The 14,544-nt window shown below is 41.2% G+C and overlaps 1 protein-coding gene across 1 annotated transcript in view; it reads right to left on the minus strand.

Annotated features, from left to right (window-relative positions):
• Positions 1–14,544, minus strand: part of CIT (citron rho-interacting serine/threonine kinase) — a 191,349-nt gene that overhangs the window by 74,997 nt on the left and 101,808 nt on the right. The window contains 4 exon segments of the mRNA NM_001329948.2: positions 26–142; positions 6,286–6,381; positions 9,990–10,115; positions 11,977–12,117. Of these exon segments, the coding sequence (NP_001316877.2) occupies positions 26–142; positions 6,286–6,381; positions 9,990–10,115; positions 11,977–12,117 (480 nt within the window).

Below are 14,544 nucleotides of genomic sequence, written 5' to 3' on the forward strand. Positions count from 1 at the left end.
TGGCTTGGCAACTCCTTCTACCTACCGCCTTCTGTTCGCTGAGAATTTTGCCCTTCTCATGGGCCTCCTCCTCGTGTCTCTGCATCATGTTCTCCAGCGTCTCCTTGTCGGCCAGGTCTTTCTTTATCTGATTGTCCAACACCTACAAAAACAAAAGCAGCAGCAAATGTTCTCAGGAGCCAAGCTGAGGAGGGAAGACTAAACGGGGACACTTGAGAAAATCTAGGAAAGAGGAGAAAAGCAGGGGAGAGGCCTGAGGTCTCCAAATTCTGGGGCAAAGAGAAGGCAAAAACTGGGAGTCTGCTTATCAATCAGGATAAGATTAAAAAGTCAAATATTACCATCCAATGGCAAGGAACAGGTTGACTTGAACCAAGAACTTATTTTAAAATCAGCAGCCCAAAGACCAGAGAGATATATTCAAAATGAGGCAGACTCCAGAATGAGAAGGGAGGAGGAAACAAGATTGCTCTAGATCCAGACCTAGAGAATAAATTTCTTATAATCTGCAGATATTACCTGGGGACAACTTTTTCTTCGCCAGTGCACCCGCAGTTTTCAGAATATTCCTCACTCCTAATTTATACAAATTAATTCTAGATACTCCTGGGCTGTGTGCAAGAGGGAGAGAAGCCGAAGACAGAGGAAGTCTATGTGACCAAGGATGATGCTCAGAAACAACCAGGGACAAGAGGCTTTTGGCCACCAATAACGTAGGTGGATGGTCAACAGATTAAAAAGACAACATAAAAGAAAGAAAAAAATGCCTCTTTCCCTGGTTCTTTCCTCTGATCCAACTAGGGGGAGAAAAAAAAGTCACTGGGAAAAGAAACCTTTCCCAGGGGAAGAGAGATCATGTGTTCTCAGTGCTCAGAATGCCACTGTAAGCACCTACTGTTCCCAAGAGGAAACATAAAACAGTAATGGTATCACCAATCGCCAACTTGATCTAATGTTCTTTGGGGCACACACAGCCCTACGAGTTGCCAAAACAACAAGCAAAAAGGAAGGAAAAAAGAAGACGACATCAGAACATGCCCGAGCCTTTGACCACAACCCTACGTTCCTCACCACAGAGGCTCCATTCGACTTTTCCAAAGAACACCAACGACATCAAGGAGGACAACAGGATCCTGGGAATAAAGCTGAAAGAGCTGGGGTCACAGAGAGGGCTAAAATCTGCCTTTCCAACAATGTCTATTGTGAAAGGACTGTCACAGCTCATGGGGACGACGTCCCTAAAAAGAGCCAGTCAGCGGGGAGGGAGTCCACAGGAGAAAGAAAGGAAAGAACAGATTTCAAAGAGGTCTTTAAACTAGAACTGACTGATGAAAAAAATAGAATGGAAGTTGGAAGAGAAGACCAAAAGGTGGGAACAGGGTCATGAGAGAAAGGAAGAAGCTCAAAAGGATGAGAAATGGCCCACTGTCTTGGATGTCTGAGCATGATTCTAAAATTATGAGCAAGAACAGGGTAGAATCGAGGGTATGATCATAATTATTACTAAAATGGCCTGATAGAGGCTGGAACAGGAAACACAAAGCAGAACAGGCTAAAAAGAAATGGTTTCATAAAGATTCCAGTAGGGAAGAAAGACAGATCTTTCCCTGACATTCCTTGGGATCTATAAAACAAATTTCTTTCCATCTAGAAGTTAGCAGAGACCACATAATATCTAGACCACATATGCCCTTTATATTTTATGAGGTGCTAAAGCAATGAAATACATTTTCAGGATGCCTCTGCTCAAAATAAGACCTCAACTTTGGTCAAGAAGGATACCGATAAGAGGTAAGTATGAGCTAGAAGGGATAAGCCTCTATCAAGAACGTATGCACTAGGCCAGGCATGGTGGCTCATGCCTCTAACCCCAGCACTTTGGGAGGCTGACACGGGTGGAGATCGCTTGGGGACAGAAGTTTGAGACCAGCCTGGGCAACATAGCAAGACCTCATTTCCACAAAAAGTATAAAAAATAGTAATTAGCTGGGCATGGTGTTGTACACCTGTAATCCCAGCTACTCAGGAGGATAAGATGGGAGGATTGCTTGAGCCCAGGAGTTTGAAGCCTCATTGAGCTATGATCACACTACCACATTCTACCCTGGGTGATGGAGCAAGAACCTGTCTCAAAACAATAAACAGACAAATAAAAGAACATACGGATCTCTCTTAGCTTTCATAGGGTTCAACTGGCAGAAAGATGAACAAGATGTATGGGGAAGAAGGGGAGCAAAATGTTTATTTGAAATAAGAGATTCCACTAAAGACATCTAAATCAATTTAAGATAGAATATGGCTTTTGGTAGGAACATCAATATATCACCAAATCATAGAATATGTTTCACAAAGGGTTACTTTCATCATGCAAAGGTGCCAGGGGACTACTGTATACATTCTCATAATTTTCTAACAATTGAAGTACCAGGGGTCACCGGAGAACACTTTGAGGTCATTTCTGGGTTGTTTTCCCATATGTCTTTCCACGGCTCACTGCAGCCTCAACCTCCTGATCACACGCGATCCTCCCACCTCAGGCTCCCAAGTAGCTGGGACTACAGATGTGTGCCACCTGCCTGGCTAATTTTTGTATTTTTTGTAGACAAGATGAGAAGGGCATCTCACTTTGTTACACAGACTGGTCTCGAATCCCTGGACTCAAGCGATCTGCCCACCTTGGCCCCCCAAAGTGCTGAAATTACAGATGTGAACCACTGTGCCTGGCCTCCTATATTTCTTTTACTGAAAAACAACCAAAAATAACGCCAGCGGTAAAAGATGCCAGGGTGGTGATGGTGATGATGCTGTGTGAGCATGTACGTGTTAGATTCTCCAAGAAAGGACCACTCAATTCTTTGAGAATACCAACCAAATCAATAACAAGATCATCACAAAAATTGAAATCCCCCTTCAATGTCTGGTTGGAAAGGGGAAGCGACAATATTCAAGATATAATAAACAGCATCTGATTCTCAAGAACATAAGAATGAATTAAAGGCTTGATCCAAATCATCATGAAAATGGGATGTGATTTTAAAGGAAATTGATAGAGCGGCAGCCATTTCTAATAGCATAGTGGGCTACATGTCAGGCCAGCCCTTCTCTTGAAAATGATTTAAAATGCTAGATAAAATATAAAAAACATTTTCCCAAAAGCACCTACAAGTTGGCAAGAGAGTAAGAAATTGCCAAAAACTAAGTAAAACAGAAGCAGGGAGAGGCAAGAAGGGTTTAACCTGAGATATTTTACTGAAACAAATTAACTTGAGTTTCAGTTTTTATAGCCTCAGTGGTCAAGAAAAGGCAGAAATGAAAGCCCCCGACCACCCACCAAGGTGGGCACACATTTCATCCAAGTCCTCAAAGAATTTCCATTAATAATTCTCCAAGGAAAATAAAACAGTCACCATGACAAAGAACCAAGAGAAACAACAGAGCAGAAGCAGACCTTCAAATACTTCACATAGTGGAGTTGTCAGGTACAGATGATAAAATAACTATGCTCAGTACATTTAAAGAAAGAAAAGTTAGGCTTGAAAATGAATGCACAGAACAGAAGATGATTGTCTTAAATAATCTAGCAAACTTGGGAATGACCCAAATAGAATGTCTAGAAGTAAAAAATATAACAACCGAAATTAAAACTCAACAGAAAATTTAAAAATTACCCAGGCGTGGTGGCATGCACCTATAGTCCCAGCTACTCAGGAGGCTGAGGTAGGAGGATTGCTTAAGCCCAGGTTGCAGTGAGCTATGACTTGCACCAGTGCACTCCAGCCTGGGTGACAGAGTGAGATCCTGTCTCAAAAAAAAAAAAAAAAAAAAAAAAAAAGAAAGAAAGAAAAGAAAAAACCTCAATGGAACAGCAGATTAGACACAGCTAAGAAAGAATTTGCAAATTGGGAAATATGTCAGAAGAAACTACCCAAAATGTAGCACAAAGAAACAAAGAAATAGAAAATATTTTAAAAGGCTAAATTGGAGCTGATCTAACTGATGCCCAATCAAATTCTTTTTTATTTTTTTATTTTTTGAGACAGAGTCTCACTCTGTCACCTAGGCTGGAGTGCAGTGGTGAAATCTTGGCTCACTGCAACCTCTGCTCACTGGGTTCAAGAGATTCTCGTGTCTCAGCCTCCCAAGTAGCTGGGACTACAGGTGCACGCCACCACGCCTGGCTAATTTTTTTGTATTTTTAGTAGAGGCGGGGTTTCACCATGTTGGCCAGGCTGGTCTTGAACTCCTGACCTCAGGTGATCCACCCGCCTCTGCCACCCAAGTGCTGGGATTACAGGCGTGAACCACCGCACCCAGCCCCAATCAAATTCTTAAAAGGAAAAGAGAGAAGGGGGAAGCGACAATATTTGAGATATAATGACCACTAACTTTCTAGAATAAATAAAAAGATATGAATCTACTCAAAAGCCTGGGAGACCCCATCTCTACAAAAAACATTTTTAAAATAGCCAGGTATGGTGTCATGTGCCTATAGTCCCAGCTACTTGGGTGGCTGAGGAGGGAAGATCACTTGAGCCTACTGCGCTGAGCAAGACCATGTCTCTAAATATAATATATATTATATTATATTATATATAACATATATATATATATATTTAGCCCAGTAAATCTTAAGCAGAATAAGATAAGTAAAAAGAAACAGACTTTTTTTTTTTTTTTTTTTTTTTTTTGAGATAGGGTCTCTCTCTGTCACCCAGGCTGGAGTGAAGTGGTGCAATCTCGGCTCACTGCAACCTCCGCCTCCCAGGTTCAAGCAATTCTCCCATCCCAGCCTCCTGAGTAGCTGAGACAACAGGTGCGTGCCACCACACCCAGCTAATTTTTGTATTTTTTGTAGAGCCAGGGGTCTCGTCAAGTTGCCTAGGCTAGTCTTGAATTCCTAGACTCAAGTGATTCACCCATCTCGGCCTCCCAAAGTGCTAGGATTATATGCATGAGCCACCACACCTAGCCAAGAAATCCACATTTAGACACAATACAGTAAGCCTCAGAAAAATTAAAGGCAAAGTAAAATTGTAAAGAAAAAGCCAAAGAAAAATCGAGCTGTCACATGATCCAGCAATCCCACTGCTGGAAAGGAAAGAAAAGGAAATCAGTATATCAAAGAGATATCTGCACTCCCATGTTTGCTGCAGTACTATTTACAATAGCTAAGATTTGGAAATGACCCAAGTGTCCATCAGCGGATGAATGGATAAAGAAAATGTGGTATACGGACACATGGCAGGGAACAACACAAACCCTGTCAGCGGGGGTGGGGTGGGGAGAGCATCAGGAAGACAGCAAGAATAGCTAATGCATGCTGGGCTTAAGACCTAGGTGATTGGTTGATCTGTGCAGCCAATCACCATGGCACACATCGTTTACCTATGTAACAAACCTGCACATCCTGCACAAGTACCCCAGAACTTAAAAGTTGAAGGGAAAAAAAAAGAAAGAAAATGTGGTACAGATACAACAATGGAGTACTATTCAACCATAAAATGGAATGGGATCCAGTCATTTGCAACAACATGGATGGAATTGGAGATCATCATATTAACTGAAATCAGCCAGGCACAGAAGGACAAACATCACATATTCTCACTTATTTGTGGGATCTAAAAATCAACTTAATTAAACTCATGGACATAGAGTATAGAAGGATGGTTAACAGAGGTTGGGAAGCGTAGAAGGGGTTGTAGGGAAGGTAGGGATGGTTAATGGCTGCAAAAAAATAGAATGAACAAGACCTAGTATTTGAGAGTACAGTAGGGTGACTATAGTCAATAGTAACTTAATTGTGTATTTTAAAATAACTTAAAGAATGTAATTAGATTATTTGTAACTCAAAGGATAAATGCTTGAGGGGATGGACACCCCATTCTCTATGATGTGCTTATTTCATATTGCATGCCTGTATCAAAACATCTCATGTACCCCATAAATATATACACCTACTATGTACCCACAAAAATTAAAAAAGAAAAAGGATTATAGAAATGATCATGGATTAAATGACAATGAGTTTAAAAAATCAGTTTAAAGATGAAATTGAGATAAATGATGACCACATTTAAAAAAAAAAAAAAGGTTTTTTTTTGGAACTTCAGATTTCCAATCCTTCACATAAGTAACACCTTGAAATCTCTCACCATGGAATAAGGACATTATTCACCCCAAACAGTACTTTGGTCCAGCAAGAAATGGCCACAAGGGCCCAGGAAGAGATGGGAGCTACATGGTACTATAGGAGCAAGGCCAGGGAAGATCAGAAAATGTCTTTACTTTAATCTTTTCCTCATAGTGCTGCTCTTTCTGTTTCAGGTGCACTTCTAGGTGCTGGGCTGAGACTTGGGCCTCCCGATGTTTCTCTTCGAGCTCCTAGACACAAAAGAAAAGACAGTCAGGTGTGCAGAGGGCAGGACACCGCCAATGCACGTTAGACATTCACAGGAAACATGACTTTGGTACAGGTACCACAGGTAACGGGCATCTGGTCCTCCATTACTAGCCTAAGGCTCTTGGGAAGGAAACCACCACCATGCCTTGGCCCTGGGTTTTCCAAGTCCAAGTATTCGCACACACATACACACATAGCTGGTGGGCTGTAAGGCCTGAGACCACAAATACGTCAGTATGACAGGTCGAACAAAGGCAGCTCTTCATCTTTGCATAGAGAAATAAGAGTAACAAGGCAACATTGGAAAGTTTAGTACATGACAAAGCCCTGACCACTATCTTGAGCCTTAAATGAGAAAAGTCATTTTAATATATGATTATGATTTTAAAAAATACTTTGTATTTTCCTCATTAACAGAATTATTGCTCAAGAACCCTAGCTAAAAAGGAAAACTAATGTTATGATCCAAGCACTTCAAGTTTTGAATGATGATTTTAACTGACTGGTAAGTGGCATATGTGACTATCTGTAGATGTGCATGTGATATAATGTTCATATGATACAATGCAAATGGGGACAAAGACAAACATATAATACACTGATAATAATGACATAAAAATGTACAGACATATTAAAGGTTAGAAGAGAATCTGGAGTAATATAAATAGCCTACATTTAATGTTCTCTTAATTCTTTTATTGTTAAGTTCCCAGCTTTTTTTTTTTTTTTTTTAGATGGATTTTCACTCTTGTTGCCCAGGCTAGAGTGCACTGGCGCGATCTTGGCTCACTGCAACTTTCACCTCCCAGGTTCAAGCAATTCTCATGTCTCAGTCTCCCAAGTACCTGGGATTATAGGCATGCGCCACCATGCCCGGCTAATTTTTGTATTTTTAGTAGAGGCGAGGTTTCACCATGTCGGTCAGGCTGGTTTCAAACTCCTGACCTCAGGTGATCCACCCGCCTCAGCCTCCCAAAGTGCTGGGATTACAGGCATGAGCCACCATGCCTGACCAAGTTTCTAGCTTTTAAACAAAACTGTAATTCACTTGAAAATTGCAGCAGTTCATTTGCCAATGTTTTATAAACTGACCTTTTAAAAGGCAGCATTCAATTCACTAAAACATTCTGTAAATGCACAGCTGCATCTATATTAATTCTTATGAATCTGGACCCATCAGTTAATTACTAATATCAAGTCATTACTCCAAGTTTTCAACTCTTTATACTATTATGAAATTTTTCTTTGAAGTGGAAGCAATTATGAGGGTTTTGAAGAATGAGGAAATTATATAGGATATGTTCATAAAATGGGGGTGAAAAAGTACTTTGAGATTCACACACACTTAAAATGATAGTGATTAAGCTTTTGATATTCTAAAGTCTCCAAGCATTGGCTTTGCTCTGAGGGCAATTAAAGTTCAATCTTAAGACCAGGTGCACAAGATCTACCGCAATTCAATAGATGTGATCTTGAAGAGTTGAAAATAAACAGGATTAATAAAAACATATTTTAAAAGGTTCTATATGTACTTGGCTAAACGATCTCTTGCAGTAACTTCTTTTACTAAGGCCAAGGACTCTACTGTACTGACTGTACCATTATCTGCTTTGAAAGTTCTTATCAGAATAGCAAATATTTTAAAGCCAATGACATTTGGCGATGTATGTTCAGGCATCATCATTACATAATGGTACTAAGGACCACTCTTTGCCCACCTCCTAGATACTTTGCAGCCTAAGCACAGGGTTCTTGAGCAAAAGGCACCTTCTAATAAATGAAGTCACAACCACAAAGGTACTCCGGCGGGTGGCAAGATACACTCGGACGAAGAAATCCACTTATTTTTCCTTTATGTTAGAAATCATTTGATAATCATCCTTTTTTTTTTTTTTTTTCCAGTTTCGGTCTTCATAAGATAGCACAGGAATGGAAATCAGAATCTAAAATTAGATCAAAAAACTCAGGTATCTGAGACTGACAGCTTTAAGACCAAATTTCTGGTCTATTTGTGAATGGGAGTTTATAACACATAATCCAAGAATGCAGAACTCTCTACTCCTCCATTTTAATTGTAAGTGAACCTTAGGAAGAGCAGATATTCTAAAAATCTGACTCCTTGGTGGTTTGGCATTTTTTGTTGTTGTTGTCATTTTTTAAACAGGTATTTTCTAGATATATTGGATCAACTCTTCAGTCCTGTTATGCAAATACTGTTGTTTGCTGCTAAATTTCCAGCTCCTAGAACAGTGCCTGGCACATAGTAGAAGCTCATTAAATATTTGTTGAATGAATGAATGAACACATCACCATTAAACAGAGAAACACTTTGCAACCACAAGAGAGTTAACCACTCCGTTTATACCAAGCAAGGGACAGCAGCGGTGGGATCTCAGTGCGATCTAATTTTATACTCATGATAAAATTCAAACACTTGACAATAGCCAAGAGAAACTTTGATGACGGAACAAGAGAACAGAAAGGGTAGACTAACAGTCACATTTGTCTTTGTGTGCAGACATATATACAAAGACTGGGTGTCTTAGCAAAACAATTTAACCCATTTTTCTTTTACCTGTTGATTCGAGAACATCCATATATTTATAAATACACACAAACAGAAATGTAAAGTTGTAAACAGTTTGATTGGTATTAAGTATAGACCTATAAGTTGGCCACTCTGGAATTCCAATAGTTGCTGGTGACTCATTTCCCAGAAGTGATGTGAAGAGAGAGAGATGAAGTGCCCTGCTCACAACCTTGCCTCCTTAGGGTGGAGAGGAATGACCAATGACTTCAGAGACTCTCCCCAGGTGGGATAGGAATGGACTCCAAGTCATCCTTGAGTCTCAAACATGATGTCAAATTTCTGGCTGTGGGACTGAGGTCCAAGGAGAGCCCTTCAAAGGTGCTGTCTTCCACCCTGGCAGGGGCAAAACGTCAACACATCTGCAAATACCACCCGAACCTTCCTTGATCAAGTTAATTTGGTGATCAGAGCCTGAGACAGAATCAGGATGACTACAGACCCTAAAAAAAGACCTGCTATATCTAAGGAAATTGAAAAAATAATAATAATAATAACCAACTGTAGCAGAGAAAGTGAGTGGGTGAACAGGGATCTATGACAAATACTACTCCTAGCAAAACAATTCTGTATGACTAATTGCTTTCTTCTCTAAAAGCAAGAATCTGAATTTCGGTCTTCAAGGTCTAAACCCCTACAGCTTTTTAAATTGGCAATGCGAAGTTGACAGCTATCCAAAGCTCTGCTGATAGAAGTATGTCAACACGCCTTTAAAAATGTATTGACAATGATAGATGCACGTTCCACTAAAAAAAAAAAAAAGCCAGGCTGTAGCAAACAGAGCAAAAAACGATATTTACGGATCTGTTACCAGTGCTGAAATGTCCGTTATTTGGTTATTCATACTACTCTACGATGTGGCATATGCTGAAACCACCTCACTCAATTCATCTACTTGGAGATACCTCCCTTATTGTGGCGGTTAATTCTTCTTCTTACCCCCTTCCCTTTGCAAACTCTAACCTGTTATCTTTTAACTTTGCGACTTTCATTCCTGCTCACCAGAATTTTATCAGCCATCTGCTGGATCTGTTGGGATTTTGTCTGGATGTCATCCTTCAGTCTGTTTTCTCTACGCTCCATGGTCTCTAGTCTCTTTACCTTGTTCTCCAGAGAATGGCGGCGTTCCTGTAGATCATGAATCAATCAGAGAGTTTTAATGGAGTAACCGCTATGGGCATAACACCTGCACCGAGGGAAAGAGCCCTCAAGAAGCATACACTCGAGTCAGGAAGAAAAGTCTCAGGCACCCGAAGCAACAGCAGAGAAAATAAGATTCTATAATCTAGGTACTCAGTTGTGTAGGTTACAAGAGTGCATTCATTCATTCAAATATTTACCAAGCACCTACTATCTGCAAAGTGCCACCTAGGCATCACGGAAAATACAGAGGAAGATGGCATCATTCCTGCCCTTGGAGGAGATAAGATAAACACAAATAATCATAATATAGGTTAAGAGGAGGAAGAACCATAAAGCAAAGAGGTACAAAGTGCTGCAGGAGGTTGCAGGCAGGAAAGAGGACTTTTAATTGGACAGTTGAGCAGAGACATCAGAGAGGCGTGAGCTCTGGAGGGGGGTGGTATATGGTGTTTTGCAGGAGGAAGGACAGGAGAGGAGGGGGAAGATGTTTCAGACAAAAGGAGACACACTAGCAGAAACACAGCAGTAGTCAAGAGCCAGTCTGGGCCCCAAGAGAAGCCTGGAATGGCTACAGCACAGCACATGTTAAGGGGAAGGGCAGGTGAAAAGCAGAAAGGTCAAAGGTTGAGGGTTTCAGGTACCAGGCTCAGGGGTGCACCTGAGCATTATGGAACCCCTGAAAGGTTTGGGATGGGGCAGGGAATTCTGAGAAATCTGGTCCTTGAGGTCCATGAATCTTTCACTGTGTGAACTAGCTGGAAGGAAGGAGAAGCTGGAGGCAGATGGCCAAGAAATTATTAGATTTTCTCAGCCAAGAGGAGAGGGCTTGGACTACAAGGAGGGCTACAGAAATGGGAAGCAGGAGATGAACAGGAGATGTATGGCTGCATTTATAGGATGGAGGGACTCACTGAATAGCGGGGTCCAGAGAAAACGAAATGACACCAAGGTTTCAAGCCTGGAATGGCGAGATGAATGATGGTGGCCCTGCCTGGCATGAGGAAAGTGAGAAGGGAAACCAGCTTGCCAGGGAAGAGACTGAGCTCATTCTAAATCTGATGCACCATTCAGACACTCAGTTGGAATTTAGGGGAGCTGGGGGAAATGCAGATGAATGTGGGTGAGGATGGCCCAAAAGAGACATGTACCAGGAGGTTCACACCAAGAATGTGACAGGAAAAAGCAAAAGACCCAGCAATAGGAGGAGGGTGAAATCGACTACGGCACGCCCCTTCTGTGGGACAAACACCAAGGGGCAGAGGAGGCAGATACGAGTAAAGGAGAAGAATCGCTTTTATCCTATATTCTTCTGTACTGTTTTAAGTTTTTTACAACGAAAAGGCACTCATGTGGTTCTGGTAAAATTACACAAATGATTTCAACAACAACAACAACAAAGAATTTGAAGTAGAGAAGAGGCCCAAAAATATAGATCTGAGAGTCATTGACACGCAGGTAATAGGTGAAGCCTTGAAAATTAATATGCTATTAATATCGTGGAGGGGAAAGGCAAGGAAAAAACAGAGGGAAGAGAAAGAAAAACCCAGTGATGGAGTTTCGGTTAACCTATAAAAATCAAAATTCTCCCAGATTAGTGGGTAGGTCAGAGGAAAATAAACAGAAAGAAAAAGCTTCTATGAAGACATCTTTCTACTTGAAGCTGCTATGACAAATCTTTCTTTCCCCTGGGGGGAAATGATTCCCAGCCTCTCAGGTTTCAAAGAGATCTTCAGAAGGGAAAGCAGCTTTGGTCAAACATAAGCCAGTGATGGTCTGGCAGTTTCTTTCCTTGGGCACAGCCAAAGGCCGAGGCCGCTGGGGCCTGGGCTGGAGGTTCCCTGCTCACCTCAGCTTCCACCAGCTTCTTTCTGATGCCTTCAGAAGAATCCTCTCGGTTCTGCAGCTTCTCCAGCTCCCTCTCGGCTCGCTCCTTTGCCTGGCGGATATTCTGCAGCAGCTCGGTGGCCTCCGTGCTGGCTTTTACAGCCTAGGAAGAGAGAAGGAAAAGGAGATAGGTGGCCAAACTTATTCATATAAAAAGATGGTGACAGTATGTTCTGCACATGTATCCCAGAACTTAAAGTATAATCTAAAAAAAAAAAAAAAAAAAAAAGATAGTGACAGTGTCCTAAATTAAAAAAGCAGGTAATACTGAATTTACCATTTGTCAAAACAAATACACAATCATTTAATGCTATATTTCATTATTCTAAGGTGCACTTTTTTTTAACATCACTGAATTTGAAATCCACCCCACAATTAAAATTGATGCATTTTTCTTTCTTGGGGTATATAAGATAATGGTGTATCTGACCATCATTAGCATCTTCGATTCGATGCAACGTAATGAATGGAAATAGAAAGATCTAAATGGATTGATCTACCCAGGTATCAATGTATTTGCCTCTAAGCATTAATTTTCTCCTTATTTTAATTATCTCATTTGTTAATTTTCCTATGGGAAATATTGAGATATACTGGGTTAAAACAAATATATCATTCAAATGACTTCACCTGTTTTGCTTTTTTTTTGAGACGGAGTTTTGCTCTTCTTGCCCAGGCTGCAGTGCAATGGCGCAATCTTGGCTCACTGCAACCTCCACCTCCGGAGGTTCAAGTGATTCTCCTGCCTCAGCCTCCCGAGTAGCTAGGATTACAGGCATGCGCCACCACATCCAGCTAATTTTGTATTTTTAGTAAAGACAGGGTTTCACCATGTTGGTCAGGCTGGTCTCGAACTCCTGACCTCAGGAGTTCGCCTCAGCCTCCCAAAGTGCTGGGATTACAGGCGTGAGCCACCATGCCCAGCCTGTGTTTGCTGTTTTTAAATGTGGCTACTAGAAAATTTTAAATTACATCTGTAAGTAATATTTGTGGCTCCCTCACACTTTGATTGGAGAGCAGAGTTCTAGATGGAGACACGCGTCCTCTCACAAGCTTTTAGCTAAAGGGGGCCATGAGGGCTTTCATTAGAGAGCTCAGGAATAAGGAAGCAGGGAGCAAATAGTGGATAAGCAATATGCAGTATATCTATAAAATGGAATATGATTCCACCTTAAGAAGGAAGGAAATTCTGATACATGCGACATGAATGCAACTTTAGGACATTACGCTAAATGAAAGAAGCCAGTCACAAAAGGACAAACACTGTATGATTCCAGTTATATGAGGTACATAAAGTAGTCAAAATCATAGAAACAGAAAGTAGAAAGGTAGGGGGATGAGAGGAATTCGTATTTGGTGGTTATAGAGTTTCAGTGTAACAAGACAAAAACGTTCCAGAGATCCATTGCCCAGTAATGGGAATAAACTTAGCACAACTGAACTGTACACTTAAAAATGGTTAAGATGGTAATTTAATGTTATGTGGTTTTTTTTTTTACCACAATTTTAAAAAAGAAGAAGGAGGAGGAGGAGGAACTCTATTAAACCAAGCCAGCAAACACATTCACAAGCACTCTCAATGCCAAAGGTACGTCCCACAACCACATTCATTCTGGCCCTTCCATTAAGCATTTCCAGTGTTCAACTAAAGAAAGGGCTTGAAAATTGCTCTTAAATGTTCTCACCACAAAAAATATAAGAAGAATGTGAGGTGATAGATCTGTTAGCTGGCTTGACTTAATCATTTCACAATGTATATGTGTGTGTGTGTGTGTGTGTGTGTGTGTGTGTGTATACATCACATTGCATACTATAAGTATATGCAATTATTATTTGCCAATTATACCTTAATGAAGCTAGGGAAAAAATTAATAAAAATTTTAAAAACAAGATAAAATGGTCAGGTACAGTGGCTCATGCCTGTAATTCCAGCATCTTGGGAAGCAATGGCAGGTGGTTCACTTGAGTCCAGGTGTTTGAGACCAGCCTGGGCAACATGGCAAAATCCTAACTCTACAGAAAATACAGAAAATCAGCTGGGTGTAGTGGTGCACACCTGTAGTCCCAGCTACCCAGGAGGCGGAGGTGGGAGGATCACCTGAGCGTGTGATGTCAAGGCTGCAGTGAGCCACGATCATGCCCTGCACTCCAGCCTGGGTGACAGAGTGAGACCCTGTCTCAAAAAAGTTAAATAAGTTGGCCAGGTGCAGTGGCTCATGCCTGTAATCCCAGCACTTTGGGAGGCCTAGGCATGCAGATCACCTGAAGTCAGGAGTTCGAGACCAGACTGACCAACATGGTGAAACCCCGTGTCTATTAAAAATACAAAAATTAGCCAGGCGTGGTGGCACATGCCTGTAATCCCAGCTATTCAGGGGGCTGAGGCAGGAGAATCGCTTCAACCCAGAAGGCAGAGGTTGCAGTGAGCCAAGATCACACCACTGCACTCCAGCCTGGACAACAGAGCAAGACTCCATCTCAAAAAAATTTTTTTTAAAAATTAATTAAACAATGAAATAAAAGGGCCATT

This window comes from Pan troglodytes, chromosome 10 (genome assembly GCF_028858775.2).
Source record: "Pan troglodytes isolate AG18354 chromosome 10, NHGRI_mPanTro3-v2.0_pri, whole genome shotgun sequence".
NCBI classification, from domain to species: Eukaryota; Metazoa; Chordata; class Mammalia; order Primates; family Hominidae; genus Pan; species Pan troglodytes.